Source organism: Anopheles maculipalpis, chromosome 3RL (genome assembly GCF_943734695.1).
Source record: "Anopheles maculipalpis chromosome 3RL, idAnoMacuDA_375_x, whole genome shotgun sequence".
Classification (NCBI taxonomy): Eukaryota; Metazoa; Arthropoda; class Insecta; order Diptera; family Culicidae; genus Anopheles; species Anopheles maculipalpis.
This window is the reverse complement of record NC_064872.1, coordinates 49,046,148-49,070,736: the sequence shown is the minus strand read 5'-3', so window position 1 is coordinate 49,070,736 and position 24,589 is coordinate 49,046,148. Positions and strand designations below refer to the sequence as shown.

Here is a 24,589-nt window from a genome sequence, read left to right as displayed (position 1 = left end):
GACCAGCATGAAAGGGAACGAGTAAGATCACTTTTGTAAGCGAGAGAATTCCAAGAAGTCTACAGCATGTGGGAAGCGTTCGTTGGCCACTATGGACGAAAAATGCCGATGAAGCCAAAGATGCGTTCTCCATGCTTTCCGTATTCCCTGTGTCCCTGGCGGCACTCTGATGCGTTGGAAAGCGGTTGGAGAGATCGCTCCGTTATTTTTGGGGGTTTGTTTTGTTCCCTCAACATAACATCAGGCGAAGCGGTGTAGTAAAACGCGATTCGTTTGCGAAAAATATACCTCTAATGCAATATCTTGTTTTTCGATAAATTAAACGCGAATTCGTTAAACACCAGCTAAAAGAAAATCAAAAACTCGTAAAAATTTAACTCATCGTACACGACCACCAAACCACTCGAAAAGAACCTCAGAAGGCAATGCACTATTTCAAACCGAGAGGCGTAGCATGACGGCGTCATTCACCTTCCACGTATCGTAAACCTGGACCTCGGCCGAAGAATCGGGCTGAAATTAACTCTTAATTAGTGGTGAAACGATACCGAACGCTCTTCAGGTCGTTCCCACTACTTCCCAGGCTTGGGCCGGCAGTTTAGCACTTAATTATGAATCTTCCAAGTGGTAAGAAACATCGGAAAGGGTGATGCGAAGCGTAACCTTTTAGAATGAATTCGCTGCATGCTCTAAGCTTTTGCAGACAGGTTAGCATAGTGTAGCAGTTCCTTGTAAATATTAAATGAGCGAATTACAACATGTCCGGAAGTGATTGGATGCGATTGTTACCATCTAATACTCTTACAATTGTCGTTATATCTGTGATAGCGCAGTCTCCGAATGTATGGGGACGAACACGGCACCAGCATGCGCGTGATGGGTGATCTTCATGATTGCCGAGAGGGCCCTATCTCTTGCTCTACTCTTACTCTTCTCATCTTCCTTTTCCCTACCTTTCTTTTGGACTCTTTCACTCTTCTTCTCTCATAAGACCACGACCAAAACAAACACATCGCTCGATTGCAGAAAAACATCGACGACACGGTTAGCGATCGCAGCAAGAGGCCCGTCTTTTTCTGCATCTTTGTGTCTTGCGCGTTCCATTTTCTTTCCACACCGCCGTCGATGCGTGTCTGCTGTAGTGTTGGCCTTGTACGACGGGCAGGAAGGCAGGCCAAGCTGCAGAAAGGTAGACAGAGCACATTGCCTGGTTACGGCTGCAAAGTTGGCCTCTGCCCCACCCCGCGCGTCGTCGTATGGTAGCCGGCAGCCGGCTTTATTTTTATTTTTCTTCCGTTCTGTTTTTACACGCTACTTCTCCACATTGCCTGTAGCAGCAGCAGCAGCAGCAGCAGCGCCGGTCGATGCTCACACAGCAGGGCAAAGAAGAGCAGCGTAAGCAATCGATGGCAAGAAACAAGTGGCAAACAAAACGTACACGTACACCGCCTCGTGTGTTGCTATTTTTTTTTGCCGTTTCTTCTTAGTTTGTCTGACGATCCCTAGAAGGCAATGGTAATCGTAAAACATGCGAACAGCGGCGTGATGATGGAATGGCCCCCAGCGCTGGAATCCGCCTGTGTTGGGCGTTTTGGGAGGATGACGACGTTATAGTTGCCGTGCTGGAAGCGGGCATGGCGTAAAAGCTGGTCAATAACCGAAATTCGCGAAACCCGAAGACCGACAAAAAAAACCAGAGTCCCATTAGAATGAATTTTCTCCAGATATTGATCATGCAGACATTCTCCGGTTCCTATCCAAGTCCATTCGCTTAACCTCCAGCCACAATGTCCGAGTCTAGTTGATTCCTGTACCTTCTGCCTTATCGTATGAATGTCGAAATAAACGATAGTTGGTGATGGGTTGGGAATAAGCGTTTGGTAAGGGGAAGACACCAGCCGGCCAGAATGGTCGGTGCTACGATTCTTCGACTCGAGAGTTGCATGAAACGGTTCGAGTCGGTCGTTATTTTTACATTCATTCTTTGCCTGGGCACCTGTAAACCCCTTTCTCTCTGCATCCGTGGCTACGATCCGGCTTGTTCTTCTTCCCACGCGTCTTCTTTTCCCTGGCTTTGTACACTGTACGTCGCGTTTTAACGCCGGCAATGGAAAGACAACAACAACAACAAGCGGCTGCAAAACCCCCAGCAAAGATCATTCGATCGTCTGGCCTCGATCATTCGCCCTGTTTGGATGGTTTCCTTTTTCCTTTGCATTCCTCTTTCTCTGAACCATAGTCGGTGTGTGTGTGTGTGTATGTGTTCCTGTTTTCCGTTTTTTCTCACTCTCCCTCCTTCACCCTCTCTTCAAAAGCCGGTTTCTTTGTTGTTATTCCTTGAGCGTTGTTGCTCGGTCTCGGATCTTGCCGTTCCACCACAGCCACGGTGGTCCGGGCGCCCTTTTTTATACTGAATTCCATTGCAGAGTTTCGCCAACAGTATTTACGTATGGGGAGTTTTGCAGCATTTCTTGTGCCTCGTTTTTGAACCACAAGGGCAGTTAAAAACCCTCCGGTTTACATAAGGCGTATCATACATGCACACACACACACACACAGACTTATTTATATGCTTCAAACGTCGGGGTGTTGGGATGGCAAATTCCCGCGCAAAGTTTGTTTACAGCAGCTTTGTTCCATACAGGAAGATCGTATGGCTACCAATCTCCGTAGTATCTCGTCAGCTTGGTTTTCCACCATCACGGTAGAATATTTTTGTGAGGGCGAAGTCTCGTCTGGCTGCATGAATGCGGATCAAATGTGTAATTGAATCTGTTTTCAGATCTTACAATTGCAACAGAATTTAGTTTCAGATTGCGCCTAGTTGAACCTAGTAAAAATGTACATTTAACAGATTAATGTAACGCTTGTTACTTGAATTTAGCCTCGCATATCCTCGGTACGAATAAGTCTTCAGTTTAGCTTCGAGAAAATGAAACCGCAGATCGTCATTTTTCCCTGCAACCTATGGAGATCTTTTCCTTTCTATTTCTGGCTTCCATAACTTGTCACTCTGAATATTACTAATGTTTACTACTGTACTAATGTAATGTAAATATTTGGAAAAAGTACTGAATGGAATTTCATCCTTTTCAGCTTGCGCCTCTCCACCGTATGGATATATTTTTTAAAAATTTTAGATACTTTTTTATTATAAATAATAAAAAACAAACAAACAAACTAACAGCAGATGAAACGATTGACGATTCTTCTTATTTCCGGTTTAACAAACTGTTAGATCACGCCGTGGCCATCGAAGGTCTTACTAGACTTATTGATACCACGCAGTTGGGTAGTCAGTACTCACTACGGCAGAACGGTCCGGATGGGATTTGAACCTAGGCAATGCCATGTGAATCTCGGAACCATACGACCATACAGTATTGGACAAAACAAGTGCAACCAATCAATGCCAATCATGAAACCCTTCATTGAAGGTGCATAATAAATCAATTGTGAGAAAGACGTTTTTAAGTTGATTGAAAAGCACTTTTCTTGTTTATGATAACATAAACTTCATTATATACGCGTAACAATTCAAGAAAAAAATAAAAAATATAAAAAATCAACGTTTTCCTCCTGAACAAAACAAGTGCAACTTCGCGTGTTGTTTGCCAAATTTACATAAATTGGCTTTCAATATTTCGTTACAAACCCTTTGTTTTCAATTACAGCCTTGCATTTGCGATGCATTGACTCGATCAGGTGATCAATGAAATTTTCTGGGATTACTGCCAATGCCTTTTTGGGGCGGCCAGTTCATCATCATTATTTCATTATCCTTAAACCACTGTTTGACCACTTTGGCGGTATGCTTGGGATGGTTGTCTTGTTGGCATATTCCATTCAGCATAATGCAACATAACATTTTTCAGGATGTCATTGTACATGAAACGGACCATTATTCCATCGATTTGATGAATTGAACCAAGACCATTCGCTGAAAAACATACCCACACCATTACATTGCCCCCGCCATGCTTCACCGTCTTCTGACAGTAACGTTAATCTAAGCGTTTTCCAGTTGGTCAACGTATACGGTAAATCCCGCCGCTTCCAAAGATGTTGAACTTCGACTCATCACTGAACAGAATCGTCCGCCATTTCTGCACATCCCGTTCAATATGAGATTGAGCAAACAGAAGTTTTTTATTCCGGTTCCTTAGTGAAATCGGAGGTTTCTTCGCAGTACGTCGAGAGAACAATCCGGCTTCAACGGCACGCCGTCTGATTGTCCGGTCCGAAACAGATAACTGGATATCCCTTCGCACCTTGAACGAAGATTTGAAAGGATCCTTTTTCATGCTTCGTACGATCATAGTGTCCTCTCTTGGCGTGGTGTACCGTGGTCTTCCACCTCTAATGTTCGCATAAATCTTTCCGGTTGCACGAAATTTCGAGCACAGTCTAGATACGGTCCATTTTTCCACCTCATAATTGTCACAAATTATTTTTTGTCACATTCCACCCTTGAAATAATCGATTATTTTCTTTCTTAGTTTCACTCCAAGGTTGGCAGGTGTCATTTTGGTGCCCAGTAACAAAAATATAAAGAAAGCGTCAGTACAGACCTTCTTCAATAATTACCAACGTGTACCTTGTACCTTGTAATGTTACAATAATGCAAAAAGACCGCTTTTTTTCAGCAAAACGAATATTTTTTCAACGTAAAACAAAGTTCTTAAACGATGCTGGTAGAGATAATAGTTCAAAGAAGCAAAAAGTTGCAGTTGTTTTGACCAGCACAATGGTTCTTGTCCACAAAACACTCGCTGTGATCTGTAAATTTGACAGCTGATTGCTGCAATAAACATGTAGCATACATCTAGACTCCTGAACCGTCAAATGCAGTAAGTGTCCCGTTTTCTATTTAAAAATATTGAAATTTGCTAATCTTTTTAATGATTGCTCTGTTTTAACTGCACTTGTTTTGTCCAATACTGTACCGGTACAAAATATTATATTATATTATTATATAATAAAAAATTATTTTGATTCATGATATTCATGATATACAACGACATTAGTCGTAATTCTAATACAATGCATAAGATTTATTTCGATGGGTGTGTTCCCATGTCCAAAATCTGCACGTCCACTGGTTAACCGGTTTTTAAGCGACTTGATAAGGGCAACGGAGGTGTGTCGGTTAGTCATATTAGACGCTACTTTAAAAACAAAGTACGCCAAGTGCTAGGAAGTGTAGAATTCATATAAAAAGTACCTCTAAATTTACCTCCAATTCGAACCATATTCTAAATATCTGATGTCCGGTAGTGCAGCATAACAACCAACAGGCATTAGAGACGTTCCAATTTCTTTATTGAATTAAAATTTTGCTCACCAGAAGAGCATGTTTTGGAGAAAAAATAGATCCACTTGCAGCAAGAAAAAAATGTTTAGCTTTACTCGAAACCGCAAGTTGCACAATTACCATATAATAGGCAAAATCTAAGCAGGGCAGTGGGAAGTGGTTCCAAGAAACGGAGTCATCGGGCAGATTAGGCAAAGTGTAATAACCGCAGTCAAGGTTAAGCGATGTAAGCGGAAGCAAAGTTTACCCTCCTCCCACCGGAACGTTGTTTGGGTGGTGTTGGGGGTTTGGAAAGAACTGAAACACAAGAAAGTGGGGGAAGGGTTGTAAGAACGGCTGCAAGAACTCGCAGTTTGGAATGGGAGTCATCGAATCATAGTTCTCAGGCCCGCTGCTTAGCCAGAGAGAGGCCTTTCCGTTCGTTCTGTGATTGACGCAAGCAAATTATCGCATGACCATTTACATCGACATTTTATGAACCAATCGTCACGTGGTGAACGAGCTTGACCGGAGCACTGGGAGCAAGCGCCCATTCATAAGCACCACAAGACACTCTTAGCAAAAGTTTTCTCGTACTTGATCTGATAAAAAGATGATGACACTGAGCACGCACGTATCAACACTCGAAATGTGTTTAGAATTTGACGCCATTTTTAGACACGTGTGTCGGGGATGGGAGAAACGGAGCGAGGGACCATAAAATCTGCATTCTTTTACTATTGCTAGATCGCCCAGTGCCTTTGTTGTGACTGGCGGTGTTGGTGGTGTTGAACAAAAACAAACACCGGCAAAGTGCTGGCGATGGTGTACTGCGCTTAACGCGTGTGTAGTATCAAAAACACGCGCGCGGCATTTATTACGCGTCTCTTTCGGACGGACGAGCAAAGCTTATTGCTGCGTGGTGCGGCAAGCAAGAACGAACGAGCCCCGGAGGCATGGGAAGAGATCCGATCGCCGGCTGTACCGATCGACGAGAAGCCATTGTACCTTAGAACAGATTAACCTTGAGAAAGCCGGTATGCTGCCGTTGAATCATACGATCTGCAGGCACGCACGCACGCACGCGCTCGCCCACACTAACCCATACACACACTGAAAGTTTGTGTTTGGAACGAAAAAAACATGTGAACCGACTGTGGGAAACGATCGGCGGGCATAGCAGCAGAATAATGTTTTGATGCGACAGGTGTTCCTGATGAACGAAGAAGCGTGTGTTTGAGCGAGAAAAATGGCGATGAAAGTGTGTAAAACATTATACCAGTGGGAGGAAGCGAAAGAGAGATCGCTGGAACGCAGATGACTTTCCAGGATTACTTCAAGTGGATCACACCATTTGTTTGAAAAAGACTAACTGCGTCATTTCAGTTTTCCAATCGTAAAGATTTTTACATTCCTTCCAACACCCTGCAGGGCTTTCTCTAATACATGATCATGTTAACTGATCGTCGCTTGATTTTATTGTCCCTCCCGGGCGGATCAATCGCTCAAATCTAAATCAAAACAGATCAAACGACGACATTACCCGTTGACGGTTTAGTTGCGAGTTTGAATTGGCGAGAACGTTAACGGGCACACACGTGGAGGTTCAACGGCCGCGAATTTGTTTAGCGCGCGAGATGTGATGAATAAAGAATCAAACACATGCGCAAGCGGCACGTCAACACACGAGGCACGAAATGACAACAAATTCGTTGATGCGCGATCGGTGCCGGCGTGGCGTAAAATGCGCAGCTAAAAGCGGACACGTTGAAACGCGTTCTGCTTGGGCCGAATGGGTCGTACAGGTACATTAGATTATAATGGAACTTTCTGTGTGATTATACTGATCCGGATTCTTAGACTAAGGTATTTTGACCGTCGATGTGGCTCTAATACATAAAGACAAGTACAGGAATAATTCAGAACATTTGCTTGTGCCATTTGGCATGTTTACTTTTCAAACTTTTTGCTCATGGAACCGCACCACGGCTGTGTTGGCCCAAAGGGTAGAGAGGCGTAGCATTTCGCGTTACCACCACAAAACAAGCAAAAAGCCAGGCAAAGAACGTTGACTTTCGCCAAGTATGTTTTGGGCATGAGTTTTGGCTTTGCTGTATTTCGATCCGTTAATTCGCCACACGATCAATGTTTGCGTGTAAGCGCCTAGCGAAGCGCGATTGAGTCCAAGTCCACTGTTGAAAGGTAACAGTAAGTATACAGTATCTTTTTCTTCTCCTTCTTTTTGGCTAAACGACGTCCGGGATCATGCCGGCCAATATAATTTTCGATTGCAAGTACTCACTGCGGGGGAAGGGTCGCCAGGTGAGATTTGATCGCTGAACTGCCCCAGAGTTTCCTACCACAACAGAGCAGTTAACTGAATAAGGAAGATGAAATCATATCATTTTACTTGCACACTGTTGACATTGGCTATCATTCAACGTAGTGTAGCGCCTGTTGAACAAGCTGGATGTTTGTGTTTTTATTTACACGTTTAAGGAACGCAAGGCTCGAATGTTGAACGGTGGTTTGCGTAGATTGTGAAGAGAGTACTTATTTTATCTATCACTTGACGTTTACAATGTAGCACATAGCCTACAAGTAACTCGCTTATCCCCTTTACGCCAACTGCAAACTGCACAATCTGCAGCGCTCATCTTTAAGATAACGAAAAACGTGTGCCCGAGTGTAATGTGATGGGAGTAGGGGAGCATTTGATGGAACGCAATTTCACAATTATTCATTCATTCCGATTTGGGCTATAAAATTAAATCAACTACATGAAAGAGCGTGAAACAACTAATGGGTTTAAAAGTAACGATTCAATTGACTTTAAAGACAGCAATGAAAATACGAAATTACTACATATAGATCGTATCAGGGACATAACATTAAAAGTGTGCAACTCTTTTTTCGGCGATGCTGAGGGGAGTTGATAGTCAGAGTGATTATCGACTGCTCATAAGTGGATAGATTTCGGTAAGGGACTCGTATAACAAAGCTGATCATGTCTAGGATTTTATTTACTGTATTGGAAGCTCCTTTGACGAACCTGACGCTTCATCAAGTTGCCTCCCGAAGGCTTATTTGTTTCGGCTGCATTAGACGTTCTCATAAGACTGTACGATAGTCTGATACCCATTGGATGTTTCCACTTTTCTCCTATAAGTAGCAGAAGTTAATGTGACTATGCCCTCCGACTCATAAAGTGCCACTTCCTCGCCATCTTTCACTTCTTCATTCTGCTGATAGTGTTGATAGAACGAAGGAAGCTTCAAAGTTCTGTAACTGTTTTGTCCATGACTACTCCAAGTTAGCTGATAACCCTGTAACATTTCGTGTAGAAACAATGAACTTTGGGAGCAGCTGCACAACTCTTTCACTAGCTGCAGAAGTCCTCAATACAACGCTGCCTCTGTCAAACCAATATCTTGCCTCCTCCGTCCTTGTGGACAATCTGAAAAAAAAAACTTTACGGTCTAGACTGTCCGGTATCATTCTTATGGCATGTTTAGTTCATAAAAATTCGCTAGTATTGGACAGAGTTCTCAGCGAAAATCGAACTAGAGATTTTCAATATCTATATTCTGCTTTAAAGATTTTCGAAAGCAAAATACTTGAGCATCTTAAACTATAACATTTTAGTGCTGATCGTTGTTGCATCTATGTCAACAAACCCGTGACGTGGTGACATCAGATAGATTTGTGTTTTCCAAATGCAATTTGCATTTGCATTGAGTTCCACTGACACGACCGCTCTAGTATGGGCTGGTGTATGTATGTAGTAGTAGAGTCAGCGATCTCGCATTGGCTTATTCATTGAGCAAAATTTTTGCGCCCACTACATTTCACAACGGCACGATTGTGCCATGCGCATACGAGATCCCGATTACGAGCAATGCACGACTCCGCTGCTCAGAAGAACAATATGACTGACAAGTATAGAAATCACAAACAAAAAAACAAAACCCACAACTACATACTACATACAAGCGTTGTGTGCATTTTTTTCTGTAGGTGGGATTCCCTTGGCTAATACTCGCCCACACGCCCACAGTCCCCAGCCGGTGAGGCTGACGGGCGAATGGGGTTACAGTGCATTCCGTTGCAACGAGTCGTTGCAGCAGCAGCAGTCTGCATCAAGATGTCGGCGCTGAGGGATTTTCATCATTTTGCTCTCTTCTGTTGGTTTATTTATATAGCTTTTTCTCCTTTTTTCTTGAATGCCCAGCATAGTTGGTCCCATCGGTGGTGGCCGGGGTGAATAAGCCCCTGTTTTGTGAAAAATGCCAACTAGAACATGAGACCCAGTGCTGCAGCATTTCTTGCGAAAATGGGTCTTATTTTTAAAGGTTTCTCCCCTTTTCCGCTCTGCTCTGTTGGAAGGGTGGTGGGAGGGGGGGGGGGGGGGTTGTTTTGCAAAAATGCAACGAAACAAGTAAAAAAAAAATCACGGTTACGATTGTTATTGTTTGAAAGCGTTTCATCACGAATCCATCATGCTTTCCTCTATCAGCGGAACGGCTGACAGTGGTTTTGATCTATTTCCCGTGCCACGTGATGGAGGTGTGTGCGGTGGTAGCCATCATAGTGTAATATGTGCTCAGTCAGCACGCATTTGTTCGACCGAGTCATGAAACAGGAAATGACACTGGGACTGAGACATTCCACTTAGACACCGTAGTGTGTGACGTGTATTCGTTAGTAAGATAAAGATACTACGCTTATCCCCGGATGATGGTGCCTTACCATTTTAACTAACCGACCGCCAGCAAAACATCAATCATTGCCTTGTTTTCGCTCGCTCGCTCGCTCGCTCGCCAGGCGCAAATGTGATGCAGAGAAATTGCAGACATCAGACGCGTTACGTTACGGCATATCGAGACACACACACACACACCGTCACATTCATACACAGTCTGTGTGTTATGACCGGATCCATGTGACCGACCCGTCTCACACGGCTGTCCACGGGATGTCAATGCAATACACCCACACACATACAGATTGCAACTTTTTCGCACAACAACGGTGGCCACTTGGACCACTCCAATCGGGCCATGGACAGTTGTAAGCGTGAGGGGGGGGGGGGGGGGGTTGCATCTGTTGGCTGAAAGCCGATTGGTTTGTTTACTATACATTTCCACGCTCTCAGCAACACTGTTGTGCAAATGGGAAAGCAGATAAGTAGGCTGCGGAGGAACTCCACAGCGTTGTGAGCGTTGGGTAGGACTGCTGTGTATTGTGCGTTGCTGGGAACGAGATTGTGGTGTTTTCGATCCACTAAGGAGGCTATGATGATGAAGCAGCTGCGTAGTGCCATATTGGACTCTGTCAGAGGCGCCTTTTCTAGACGCAATTTGACTCGCCTTCGCTTATCACTTATCACACACTCATGCATTTGAGAGTGTTGCGTCCTGTAGCAGCATTTTTGGGGTTGGAACAGCTGGAGTCGTATTTTTTTCGGAATTCAATGTTGTTTTCAAATGCCTCATTCTCATCGCGTCTTCTCGGGTGCTTTAGTGCATCCTTTTTGCTAGGTATTACTCATCGCCAGGTGACACGACAAAAAGTCCCTATCCCGCTGGAAATTCCCACCATTCGTGTGCAACGCACACCGTCATCGAGACATTGCTAGCCAGCGCCAGGGGAGATCGGTTGATTAGTTGGAAAATGTTTCTTTAAGCTAAATATAGGATTTGTTTGGTTTACCTCACCAAACACATGTGGAATCAATCGCTATTACAGCAAAGGTTGTACGTATCGTTTTGCCTGTTTCTCGCCGTGTGGATTGTATATCCATCTATCCGCAGGATATGGATTCAGACAGGTCGGCAGCAACGGATAAACATTTCTTGCGAATGTTTTGTATCCATGCGAAAGGCGGAATATTTGACTTTGCAAAACTCACACTCATATAAGCTGTTGCCCATATTTCGCAATTTTGTTTTTGACTACATTTGATCGATAATTTGTTACAGCAAAATCAGTTTGATATCAGGTTTATCTGGTTTGATGTTTAGAAAGTACAGTATAACATCTCATTACCATGCTCCAAACGTTTGCAAAATCCCGGGTCTCTTCACAAGCTTCTGTAGAGCTCATTGAATAATGGTCAAATAACGACAGTTTAGCAAAACTTTGCACGCATTCATTGGTCAGCCAGCGTCTAGAATTCGGATGGGGGCAGCATGTTTACAGACCTTCCTAAGATAAGCTTTCAAGGTTCGTCAAAACCGTTGTTTACGGATTGCACCGCACAGACACTCAGTTTTTCCCCGTGCGCTTGTGAAATACGCAGCGAGTGTTCGGGTTTGTTGTTATGGTTCGGAAAGGAAGTAAACAGATTGTATAATATTCGCTTCCCCGTAAAAAGGGCAATGATATGTTGTTGTTTTCTCGTGCCCAAGTTTCGTAGAAAAGTGTATCGTAGAAGTGTAGATAAAACGGTCATTATTCGCCTTGGAGCTCGATTGATCGTTCCACTCGTACACGTTACCCCCATACTGTGAACTGATAAGGTTCATCGTCAGTCTGTATTTTTTTTTTACTATCACTGTGTGCAATGGATGACTGTACTAAGGGTGAGTTTGTTTACAAACTCTAGCAATATTCGGTCCTTCCCATCTATGTTTTTGTTAGGTATGTTTTTGATTTTTTTGCGAATGAATTTTGCTTCTCTTTGATGCGGATTTAAAAAAAAATATTGCTTTGAAATGTGTGTAAGATATGGCACAATACTGTGTTAACATATATGTATGTTTGCCTTCTTTTAGTACCAGCGACTGGAGGATGATTTTATTGCAACAATTTGATTTCATTACTCAGATAAAAAAAGCTTTATCCAAAGTGTTGTTCTTTTATGTTAGATTTAAAGACGCCTGTGTAAACTGTAATTTAGCAGATGAAGATTAGTCTATATTAATATATTCCTAGCCAAACACACGGCATCATTTTATTCATCATATGCTCTTCAACGCTTATCAGAGAATATTTGTGGTACGTAGTATTTCGTTTCGTTTGACCTTGAAACCTTGTGTGTAATGAAATGTACTTCTTTCATCTCACCAGCAAGGAACTAGTTGTTACCAGTTTACATCGTCGATGTCTCGCTAAACTCAAATACAAATAAACTCTAGATGTGGCGACATTGTATCGAGCTTCTATTTTTCAGTTTTGGGGACGTATTTACAACAACATTCCAAAAACACTAATGTCAAACCGAATGGAGTTGGTGTACCAGACTTTTTTTGATAAATTTTTACTAATCCTCGTATCCAGCTTAGTTGTTGTTTTCAACTTTCACGCCCAAAGATCATTTTCCATCCTGCTCCATTCCTAATATCAATAGCTATGTTATTACAATGTTCGTTTTGATTTAAAAAAAAAGTATCATTCCACCATCCTCAAGCCAGCCAGCCATATTATCTTCATTGCGTTCTCCTTGCTCGAGAGAACGCGAAGATGCGCATCGGTAAAGGAAAGTAACCCCCCGAGCCATGGATGCTCTCAACCTCTCGTTTGTCCCGGGACACAAACATACTCTGTCCTGTTTCGGCGCTAGTCCTTAAACGAGGGCAAGAGGTGCGTGAGAATGTAGCGAAAATATATTTGTGTGGCTCTTCCAGGATACCAATGGTACCGGCCAAAGCAAGCCGAAATGTTGCCCTGCGAGATAGATGGCGGGTTCGGTCGTTCGTTGGCCGTAAGTACATTATGTACAACGCGCCACTGGTGGGGTAACCTTGAACGAATCCTTGTATCCTCTACGTCGACGGTGGCTTCGATGGTTTCTTCTCCGACCCAGCTTTTGCGCTATTTTTATTTGTGTTCAACAATGTAGAAAGCGCTCTCGGTTCAACATCATATCCATTCGAGGGGTGAACCAAAAAAAAAAACACACACGGCGAAAAGCTTTCGGTAGACGCCACCGACGAACTAAAATCGTCGTCAACACGATATCCTTTTAACATGATTTTGGGTACAAAAAAAAGGGAAAATTCGAATCAGCTCATAAAATTGTATACAGAAGCGATCGGAACGGTGGAGCTAAAGTTTTACTTTCGTTGCTATTTCGTTCAGTTTGGAGGTAACTTAAAGGTTATGTACATGAGTAGAAAATTAAAGTTTAACTTAGAAAATGGAAATAGCCTTCGAATCGATTCTTTTGTCTTAAGAAGTACACAAAACTTTAAATCTTTGGTGTGTAATAATACAAAATTGTCACTTTTGAAGAAAAAGCGTGCTCGTGCAAGTTGAAGTCTTCCACCGGTTTTTGTTTGAATGGCCGGGCAAAAGCGAGTGCACTTCCTTCCCACTGTATGTATCCACATATTTCCATTTTTTGTTGTTATTTATAATTTATGCTCCACTACACCTCCTTTCACTATTGCGAAAAGGTCAAAGCGCCTGTGAGCAGACGCTTCCAAGAACAAAAAACAAAAAAAAACTGTCTCAAGAAACTACTCAAACCGTGCCAGCTGCCTTGAAGGGTGAGCTCTGTACCTGGTTCAGGGAACGAAATGAACTTAAATAAACCGCTGCAATGGTACGGCCGGCACAGAATTCGTTCGTATTTGCGCTTTCTTTCTTGGCATTAATAATTGGTTGGAAATGAAACGTTCTCAATGGTGCAGCACATTTCGTGTTGCAATATTTTCTCCTTCCCGTAGCGTTCGATATGGCCATTGTACTATGTGATTCACTTCCGTTCGTTACGGCGCAACCAAAGGTGGCGATGCGTTGGCAGTGAGCGTACTCTGGCGTATAGTTGATGATGAATAATTCCGACGACGAATCTGTTACGAATGTGCCGTGGAAAGAGGACGTGGGCGAAAAACAACAACTGCCAAGACAATACACCCCTTTCGGGGAATCTTTTTCTCGACCTCCCCGGCCAACTGCTGCTGGTGCTGCTGGTTCAATCAATCTCTCGTTGCCTCACCATCGCCGTCCAGGCTCTTTACGTAGTCCGGCTTTCATGCCCTCCTCGATCGATCGCAACGCCAGCAGCAAAAGGTAATGGGGTGGTATGTGGGTGGGTGGTGGTTCGTCGATACTACCACACAAGTCAGCAACAAACACCTGGTGCGCGAGAGAGGGTGGCGATGTTTTGATCGCGACAAAACAAAAACAATCACCCCGTGTCTGCTGCGTTGGTTGGAGAGCGCCATTTTGTGCACCAATACCATGAAATCGAGGTCATGTTTACGCTGACGGAGCTGCTGTAGTAATGCGTTCGAACGCGCGCCACCGGTTTGTGGCAGTTACCACCACGGAGAGAAAGGAGTGACGAATGCTCGCCCGCGCTGGGTGTGTGAGCGAGACACAAGCATTTCCTGTTTGATCAAAATAGTTCAAAGAAAGGAGAAGAGCGTTAACAGTGCGCGCGTAGAGTGCGGAGAGACACGCAACCCTACAGTGTGTGCACATCATGGCATGCCTCGCCGATTGCTCAGACGTCACAAGTTTCGTACAATCCACTGTGCAGCTGGTTTGTACACCACTGTGCGGATGGTTGTAGTGGTTAAATCGTTGCAGAAGGTTTATTTACATTATTCAGTATTGAGAGCAAGCGAGATAGCGTATACTAATCCTGTATCTGAGTGAGCAGGATGGCGTGCGAGGTAGGAAAAAACGGAAACGGAATGGAATGTCGGGTCGGGTTAGCACTGAAGTTGTGTGTATTTTTTTTCGTGTGATATTTTACGAACGAAGCAGCCAAGGAAACGACGGTAGCAGAAGAGAGGGAAAGAGTATTTGCTCTCATTTTTGTCGATGAATGATCCGACAAAAACACTGTCCCTTACGCACACATAGAAAAAGGGTGTGAAATGTTTAGTTTACCTGCTGGACTGGATCGATCCGATTTTGTGGATCCAATACTTTTACAAATGTTTTTTTTCGGGATTTTTCCCGCTATTGATAATGAGGATGGTTTGGACGGATTTTTGCGTTTTGCTGGCAAACATCCGCATAGGAATAACCCAATGGTCTGATTTCTTGAAATTGAGAGACACGCAAACACAAAAGCGCAGACGCAGAATGGCACCAACACACACGCACGCACACACACACAGCCAAGTATACGGCGCGGGTTCGTTTTACTCGAATGTTCGATGTTTACCTTTTTTGTATTGGTTAATACTGTTCGCGGTAAGTCGGCATGAATGGCAAATATTCCAATTTCCTGTAAATCAGATCAAAGGAACATGTCAGCAGCATAATTGATTGATGCTTTCCTACATGCTGCAAGCTGCTCTGCTTGCAGTGAAACCGTTTTCCGATACGATATGTTGTGTAACGTCGACGATCCCAACCAAACACAAATATACACACGCACACACACAATGACAAACTGTCTCACACGAGCAAGTTGTCATGGTTGTGTGCGTGTGGCATTCGGTCGACGCGCTTGCTGAGGTAAACACGAAAGCAAGCGGCCGTTACTCGGGCCGTTCATTCGATCTAGCACGTCCGAGTCGATAGCATCTAACCGGGTCGCTATTTGCTCCTGTACATAAGAAAATAAGTATCTCACACAGCACAGCAAGGGGTGTGAAAGAGATAGAGCAACAGCTTGTGTTCGACTTTGCTGCATAGCGCAAGAACGAGAAAGTGAATAGAGTGTGTGTTGTTCAAAAGGGCTAACAGCAGCAAAAACAGTGCTCTGAGGAAGGAAACGAAGTACCGTGTAGTGCTAACAATATCAACGGCGATAGAAAGGGTTTACAATTCCATTTGGAGCCGTGTTTATCTTTGTTATTGTTGTTGTTTTCTGCTGCAATCGATTCCGTGCCTCTTAACACGTTCAGTGGGCACAGAGAGCGCAGCGAGTTGGTGTGCGTGGCTGTTTTTTGCTTGCGTTGTGCTTAGAAAGATTGGGTGACGTCGGAGGTCAAGCACTGTTCTCCGCCGTTAAGAAGTTAAGTGTGCCCACGCATTTCGGGCAACGGCCGTCGAGTGAAAAGCAGTACATCTGTATGTGCGCGTGTGTTGGTGCATTTTTTTGATGGTATTAAGTGCGAGCATCAACGGAAAGTAATCGGTGTAATTGCTGTCTAAACTTGCCACACTGCCACTGCCTTAAACCATTTAAGGTCCTCCTCAGTGTAGTGATTGAGTTGGAGAACCACCCAGCACACTAGACGTGATTCGCGCGATCAACTAAAAGCAAAAAGTGCAAAGAAAGAGAGAAACGGTAACATAAACGCACTGTAGCGCAGTTTCTCGTACTTTGTGTATGCTTTCCACGTACATAGTGTGAAGATGAAAAAAAACGGTGAAAACGGCAAGTAGAGACTACAGTGCTGCATCACCACTACCACCTACAGATATCATCTTTAAACGCGCACTGAAAAGCAGCCAGGAACTGCGTATTGTTTTCTTCGCCTCCGGTCTTACTGATTGTTTGCGTGTGTGTACGTAAGAAACACACAAAAAAAAGAGTAGCAGAGTTACTGCGACGCAGAGTGTTGTGTAAAAGAAAACAAAGCATCAGTTGGAAACACGTCGGTTGGAGTCGAATCGAGGAAACGGAACCAAGTTCGCACCTCCTTCAGCAGCAAAAACGAAGTTGTGTGTGGAGAAATTTCTCTCACAAACAGAGCAACAAAAGCGAGGAAAATATCCATAGGAAATTGAAAAGCACGGTTTTGTGCTTTCTCCTTGTCTGTTTGCGGTACTCCCATTCAGTCAGTACTCAGTGTTGCGTGTCGTAAAGGAAGACGAAAAAAGCAGAGAGAAACAGACGAGAACCGTTGTTTACTAATAACATTTTTGCTAAGCAAAAAGATCGCCCTAAGCACGGTGTGTTAGCATAGCTAACAGTGCCGTAAGAAAATCCCGATATCGCCAAGCGTACACACGGGTAACGTAAGCTCAACTGGGACGGACGGTGAGGAAGAAGTGGAAGAAGGAAAAAGAAAGGAAATTGCGTTAGTGCATTCTTGTTGCTGTTGGTGGTAAATACGGGCTAGAAATAATCAATTGCATTTACCGTACACAAAACCGGCAAAGTATTCAATAAGTGAAACATATAATCCAGTGCACTGTGGGACAGCCGATCGCATCATCAGTGGAAAACATAAGTAGGCGACGGCGACGACATTTTGCCGGATTGAAAAACGAATCGAATTCGTTATTGGGTAACCCTGTGCGTGTGGCAGTGTGTGCGTGTGCGAAATATTATTGCATCAAGTGTGGTTCTATTCTTGTTACCCTACAATCATCGCTGCCGAACCGGCAGAACCGAGAGATTGCAATCTGAATCGCGTCCAGAGCAACAGCAACGGTGTTTGCGATAAAACACTGTCACGCAGCAGTGCCGAGCGCATCAACATCAACACCAGCACCACCATGCCGAGCAAGCAGACGAATGACGTGTTGGCGGTGGAGGAGCTGGTACACGAGATCCGCGAAAACCTGCGCCTGAAAGCGAAACCTGCTCACCAGGCGACGCGAAGTTCCCGCCCCTCGCCGTACCACATACCCTGCCGATCGTGGTCGGAGCCCGTGTGCGGAAGCGGCTCGGAGAAGGCGAAGGCGGCGAACAAGGCGAAGACGAAAGGTGAAGAGACGATAGACGATCCGTACGAGTTCCTGCAAACCCTGCTGAAAAACAAGAATCTCGTGAAGGAAGCCGTCCGCCGGTTGCAGCACGGTCTGTCGCCCAAGCAGCGATACTTTTACGAGAGCGATGAGGAGTCATCGCGATCACCGATCGTGGTCATGTGTCAGCTAGAATCCTAAGTTAGAGTAGCAGCTATGAAAACTAAAATATTAAAACAAAAAGAAAAGAAAAAAAAAACACTAAAAGGCATCCGCACGCGGGAGAGAGGAGTGGCAGGAGTCGGTGGGTTCGAGCGGACCGGAAATATTGAACGTAATTAAAATAATAACGGTAGGGATAGGCGCAATAGCAACTAAAATGTTAAACACGTAAAAGCAAAAAACTAAAACAACATAGTATGGACACACATTTTTTAATGCTGCCAGTAGGAAAGCGAAGGGGAAGACGAAAAGAAGCAACGAACCATCATTGCTGACCAGGGAGAGATGTTTGACTTTGCTTCTCCTCAGTTTGCGAGATGCATTTCGGTTGATCTGCTGCTGCTAATCAGAAGAGGGGGTTCTGTTAACGCGACCAAGTATCAGGCCACCAGCTAATTTAAACAGCAGCAGAGCAGCAGCAGCAAATGCTCTGTTCCCCAGATCTTTAGATCGACCTATAGTTGGTAGAAACTCTGTGTTGCTGATTGTTTTTTTTTTTTTGTTTAACAGCAGATATCTCGACTGCTGCTGCCGATAAACGGGAGGATTCGCCCAGAAAAGCTTAAAGGGCGAGTGTGTGTATTTGTACGCATGCGCTTTGCTAGAAAATCAAGCTCACAACTTTTTGTTGTTCTTGTGTTTTTGCGGTGTACGGTTCACATTGATTAGGAAAAGAAGGAAATACACTGTTTGAATTAGGCTCCAAAGCTTTTTCGATGCCATTGAAAAGAAGGCTGGCAACAACGTCTATGACTGTTGATTCCAATATGTTCAGATTGAATTCACTTTTCAAAATGGTCAATTTCAGTTGTTGTTGAGTTGCTACAAAATGTGTCCCACTCCACAAAAGGAAACCAATTTGTCGACTGCCTGTCGTAAACGGATTGATTCCATTTACGTTTAATTTACACAAGCAAACGCTCTTTTAAAATTGGGTTAGATAGAAAGCATTGAAAAGGGAACGTTAAGTTTCATGCTGTATTTAACGTAACGTAAAATGTAATTTTACAGTAAACATGGAACAGTCCACAACAGAAACACACAGAAGACACACACATGGGTTAGGCTACCATCTGTTCTCCGCTTGCCTCGTTGTGCATTACTGTTTTAGCACAGTCAAAATGCCTGGCTTCGAAAAACATGATGCAATAGGTAAGGTGGTCCGACGTCAAACAACCGAAAATCGATTGCCAGCAGCCTGGCGCGATTCTTCGTTGAATTGCGTTCCACAAATGAGGTTTGTTTGTTTTGAGCCATAAAGCGTACATTTCGATCAGGATCGCGGGAATCCGCAGCCGGGAGGAAGTGATGGCAACCTAACGAAAATTCAGGCGGAAGTTCGTAACAACGCGGCCACGACGAGTACTACGGGAATGGGCGCAACACAAGAAAAAGAAGACTGTATGATGCAATAGGGTTATCGGCCAGCGTCGCGCGAGGGCCAAAGTTCTATGGTTCGTCGTGCGATGCGATGGGTGGTGGTGATGGTATTTGACTGGCTGCCACACGCACGGGGACGGGATACTGTGCGACGTTCTCGTTGCATCTTCTTTCCCACTTCGTATCTCGTTTTCGATGTGTGTTTACCTGTGCATGTTGTGAGAAAATCTTTCAAGGTTTTTCATTTATCCAAGCCAAAGTGAGCAACTTTGTGCCCTGATATGAAAAGAAAAACAACTCCAGCAACGAACGCGCCGGGACGACGACGGGCAGACAAGAACCGTCATCGACATGAAAAAAAACGCTGTTTGAGAGCGAACACACACACACAAACATAAGGGAGAAAAGGGCCGCATGGCCGAGAGAGCAGAACCCAACCCGGGTGGTACTCGGACTTTATGCTTCCAAAATGGCCGACGTTTATTTATGTTTATAAATAGTCGGCAGTTGGGTGGCTGTGGCGCGATCCAACTACTCGAAACACCACCCCTAAGTATGCCCTGGATTCCGTAGCTAAGAGAATGGGAGAGCGAGAGAGTACTCCTTAGGTTTGTAAGTGTGAGAGAACGAGAGAGGTAAAAACTAAGATAGATTGTGAGAAAAAGAGTGTGAGAGAGAGAAAGAGAGGGACGTAATTGTTTGGGTGCTTTCCCTAACACATACCTTGGTGCAATGCTGCAGCCGCGCTTCCTTTTCGGTTGGCTAGCAAGGTTTCCTGCTTTTTTCCCCTGTGTTCGACTGTTCCCACAATGATACGATTCGAAAACCCTGAAATGGTATAATCGATTCCACCAGGTGTGTTGTTTTACCTACTGCCACCCTAAGGTCGATGTTTCCAGAACCTTTTTTTTGTGGAACGGATTTGTACAGATTCTTAGAACACGTATCGAGCACTTTTCGACCATTCATGAATGAAAATTAAAGAATAATTGAATCTCAACAGTTTTCTACCGTGTTTAAGCCACAGTGTGCTAAGTTATGTAATATATAGACAACAAAAGCAACATTAGGTAGTAGTGCAAAGTTTGGCAAAGTATTTCAAGATTGTCTCCTTTTTATTTAAGTGCTATTGCTAGCTCTGGCTTCGTTAAATCTTAAATCCTTCAATAGATAAAATAGATCGTAACCACTACTAATAGGACGCAATGAAATCCATAAATAATGCATTTTTGTCCTCAAACATGCCGACTTTGCTATCGGTAACCCAGTTCCTTGGATACGTTTATGTACACACAGAGTCTGTAAGTAATATTAATCATCGTAATAATACCGTGTAACCTACCTACCCTTAGATATGGACGTTAAGTTGATACGGTATATCCTTATGTCTCATTGCTTTATCAACCAAAAGGCGCGCAAACAGTGAGAAGCACAACACACACTTTACACTATCCAATCTATTTAGATAGTAAGCTCTACAACATTTGTTGCTGGCTGCACAGTAGCTTTATTGTGCCAGCTAACGCAAAAGCTGGTAATGAAGGGCCAACAAGAACCTTTTTTTTTTCTTTGAAGAAATCGGGAGAGGAAAAGGAAAAGACCTAAATGTGCAAAAGAGGAGAAAAAAAGGATGAAATTATTCCCATTAAATGACATCGTTAAGTAATGCTGAAACAAACAAAGGTTGTATTTGAAATGTTTCAAGGAACCATTGTATTGGTGCGTGTGTATGTGTGTGTGTGCGTGGTCCTATCGCAACTTTAAATTCTTTACATTCTGATCACCTTTTTCTGTTTTGCGGTCATTTAGACATTATTATACTTTGGAGTATTTTTTAGAAACAAAAAAAAATCAATCTTCAGTTGATGTGGCTGTGCTTTCCCCGTGAATCGTGAATTAAAAGAGAAAAAAAGAAACGAAACAAATAGCAAACAATGTAATAAACAACAAACATAAGACTGATACACTTTAGGACGCAACTTCTTTAAGCAAACACGAAAAAGAAAAAAAAAACACAAACACACAAACACACACACATTTGTACACGGATAATTTATCGCTTTGAGTCAGATGGAAAGTAATTGCATCTGCTACATTTTCCTCTGCTTTTGCTGTTCACGATCACGATCGTTTGACTATTTTTTTTTTTCTGACAGGCAGTCGGGAGGTTTTTACATGGGATTACACTAAAGTGTCGAGCATTGGAGCACCGTTTTCGTTTGTAACATTTCCTGTTTCATGACTCGTGTTTTGAAAACACACACACACATCGGGAGTTTTTTCTTTTGTTTGATGCTATTGCTGCCGCACTGTATTGTATATTTGCACACGCGTGTGGATTAGATAGGCGGTAATAAATTATTCGAAAATGTCATACCTGTAAGGATCATTGCGAAGTATGCGCAGGAAACATCTCTATGGATGTCCTGCTATCAGCTAAAAATCGCTCATCTCTCGTAGATTAGTGTCGTCGGGTAAGAAACAGCAAAGGTAGTAGCAGTAGTGTCGTGGTCGTTTAATTTCGTTTCCGCACAGGGGGAAGAATGATGCAATTGTGCGGCGACCTGCGACGATCTTTATTAGTCCATGTTTTAAAAGTCTACCGACAGCATACATACAGACAGCAGAAATAAACCTCTCATTAAACTCACTCATAACAGCAATGTCACAAAAATGACGGACATGATCAGCTGATAGAGTAAGCAGCATCCTCCGGTGCATGTAGGGTGCAAAGTTTCGAAGGGCACACTCGCTGGATTCTTAAACTGTTGACGTGTCATGCGTTAATAATTATGTGTGTGAAAATCCGTTTTAGGATTGTTTTTTCCATCATTACCTTCTTGGGTATGCACGAGCGCGCGCGCATGTGATTGTGCCCTCGGTTTTTTTTTTTTTTTTGTTAGCACTCCACACCAGCATCGTCATGTGACTATTCTAAACTCTATGCACAAGAAGATAAGGCACATACTGTCCATACTGTGTCCCCACAATCAGAGAGAGAGAGAGAGAGAGAGAGAGAGAGAGAGAGAAAATGAGCAAGAGGTGGATTAAATCAGCCGCATAGTAGGCAGAAATTAGAGCAACAAATATCTTAATCGGATCGTTTAGTGCTTATTCTAATTGTCTTTGCAAAATGTGTTGGACGCGAACCGATAATACATACGATTAAATATATAGAAAGAACTGTTATCCCATAAAGTATACTTTACTGTAAATAAGCATAGGTTACGCGCTATGATAATATAATAATTTCTGATTGAAAAACGAAGAGAGAGAGAGAGAGAGAGGTAATTATTGCAAGGGAAAACTATAATAAGTTTAGGTAGGATTGCATTATTGGAATTTTTGCGCGCGGTTTGTCTGTCCTTAACTTGGTTTCGATACCCCCATTTCCTTAACAGTTTTTTTTTTCCTATTAAGTTCACATCTCTGTAGGGTTTGCATTTGATTTCCCCTAGTTGCGGTTTTTTTTCGCTATGGAACCCAATTGTACGAGATGTGTGTGTGTTTTTTTTTTAGAAAAAATAAACAAATAGAGACAAAAACAGGAAAATAAATAACACATGCTTAGCACGAAACAAGAAAAAAAAAAACAATAAAACACAAAAAGAAGGAAAAAAGGACAATTAAAAACACTATTGCAGAATGAGAATGATGAATGATGTTAGAGTATTAGATAATAGCAAAATAAATCGCAAACAATAAACATACGCTAAAACACAAAAAACAGCAACACACATTGTAACGTGTGACAAAAAAATAATTAAAAAGCAAAAATCGTTTACGCTTAAACAGGAAAAGATTTAAACATATTAATGCTAATTTAATGACTAGTTTTGCTCTCATGATATAATCCGGTTGTAGTAGTAGTTGTGAGTGGATCAAATTTGTAACAGTGGGAGGAGAGTACAGAGGAGAACAGAGAAAAATAGACAAAACAAATGTCCTGCAACGTTGCCAACCGCAGTTATTGCGGTGGTAGCGTGGCCAAGGTATGAAAAAAAAAAAATGTTCCCGTTGTTTGGTTTTATTTATTCCGTTACTTTGCCTTTATGAGTTTTCCGAACATAGTTGATACATTTTTTCCGGCTGTATGTTTTAAAGGTTTGTTTCTCTTATTTTCTTTCCAAGCTTTAGTTAAATTTGGGTTTGAGTTTGTGTTGTGTATAATTTACTGAAACATTTGTGGAACTTTCTCGCAGCTGCAGAAAGAGGACAGATCGCAATGACGTAAGGGAGTTTTTTTTTTATTTGATTTTATTTTGTAAAACTTTGATTGTGCGACCACTTTTATGAAAACATTATTCAAATACCGATCAAACAGAAGGTACTTTCATTGCAGATTTAAGCTAGAAGCAGAAAAAAAATTGGTTTTGAATTTTTACCCAACCTCGAACCCAACTTCAGGCCATAACAGTATTCGCACACAACTTAAAACAAAAACAACAGCATAGAAATGTGTCTAATACTATAGCTGCATGTGCTACTAACACAGTTCCGGATCGAAGCATTCATCATCGGCATGCTTGAATAGAATAAACTACAAAACCCGTACACTGATGAGTAAAATGATGTGAAATTTATTCCTTCCAACGTTGAAATGACACTCTGGGTTTGCACAATTCATCAGCAATCAGGTTGAATTATTTGTTTTACTCATAATTATGAAGAGAAGTAACGAGAAGTAAGGCGGAAGCACCTACGACGTAGATAAAAGTTAGTAAAATAGGAAGCAAATGTACATACTTTCAAGCAACTAATTACATACATCACTTTAGAAAAGACAGTGTAACACTAAAGCTAACATCTTGAGAAGTGAAGTAGCATAAGGCATAATAGATTAATTAACAGTGTGTGGCTGATACTAGTATTCCAATGCATCGGGGTTAAACTTCGTCTAGGAAAGGGAATTATCGAAGAGCCAGGAGGCATGTAGTTAGTGCATCATGCATCATCACATCACATTAGCATGCGACGGAATGCAAATTCACGCTGCATACATATGGTCTCGCACCCCCAACATGCGAACCGGAACAAGTATTAAAACCTTTTAGATGATGATAAATTGAAAAAAAAAGGGAAAATCTATCCTTCTAACCATAGAATGTTGTAGAGAAACGAAAAACGAATCATGGAAAACCGTCA

General features: G+C 42.8%; 1 protein-coding gene across 1 annotated transcript in view; it reads left to right on the top strand.

Moving 5' to 3' along the window:
- The first annotated feature begins 17,518 nt into the window (after positions 1-17,518).
- LOC126563292 (uncharacterized) overlaps positions 17,519-24,589 on the top strand; it is a 77,959-nt gene continuing 70,888 nt past the window's right edge. Inside the window, exon 1 of the mRNA XM_050219923.1 lies at positions 17,519-18,043. Within this exon, the coding sequence (XP_050075880.1) occupies positions 17,651-18,043 (393 nt within the window). The 5' untranslated portion in view covers positions 17,519-17,650. The remainder of the gene's footprint in view (positions 18,044-24,589) is intronic.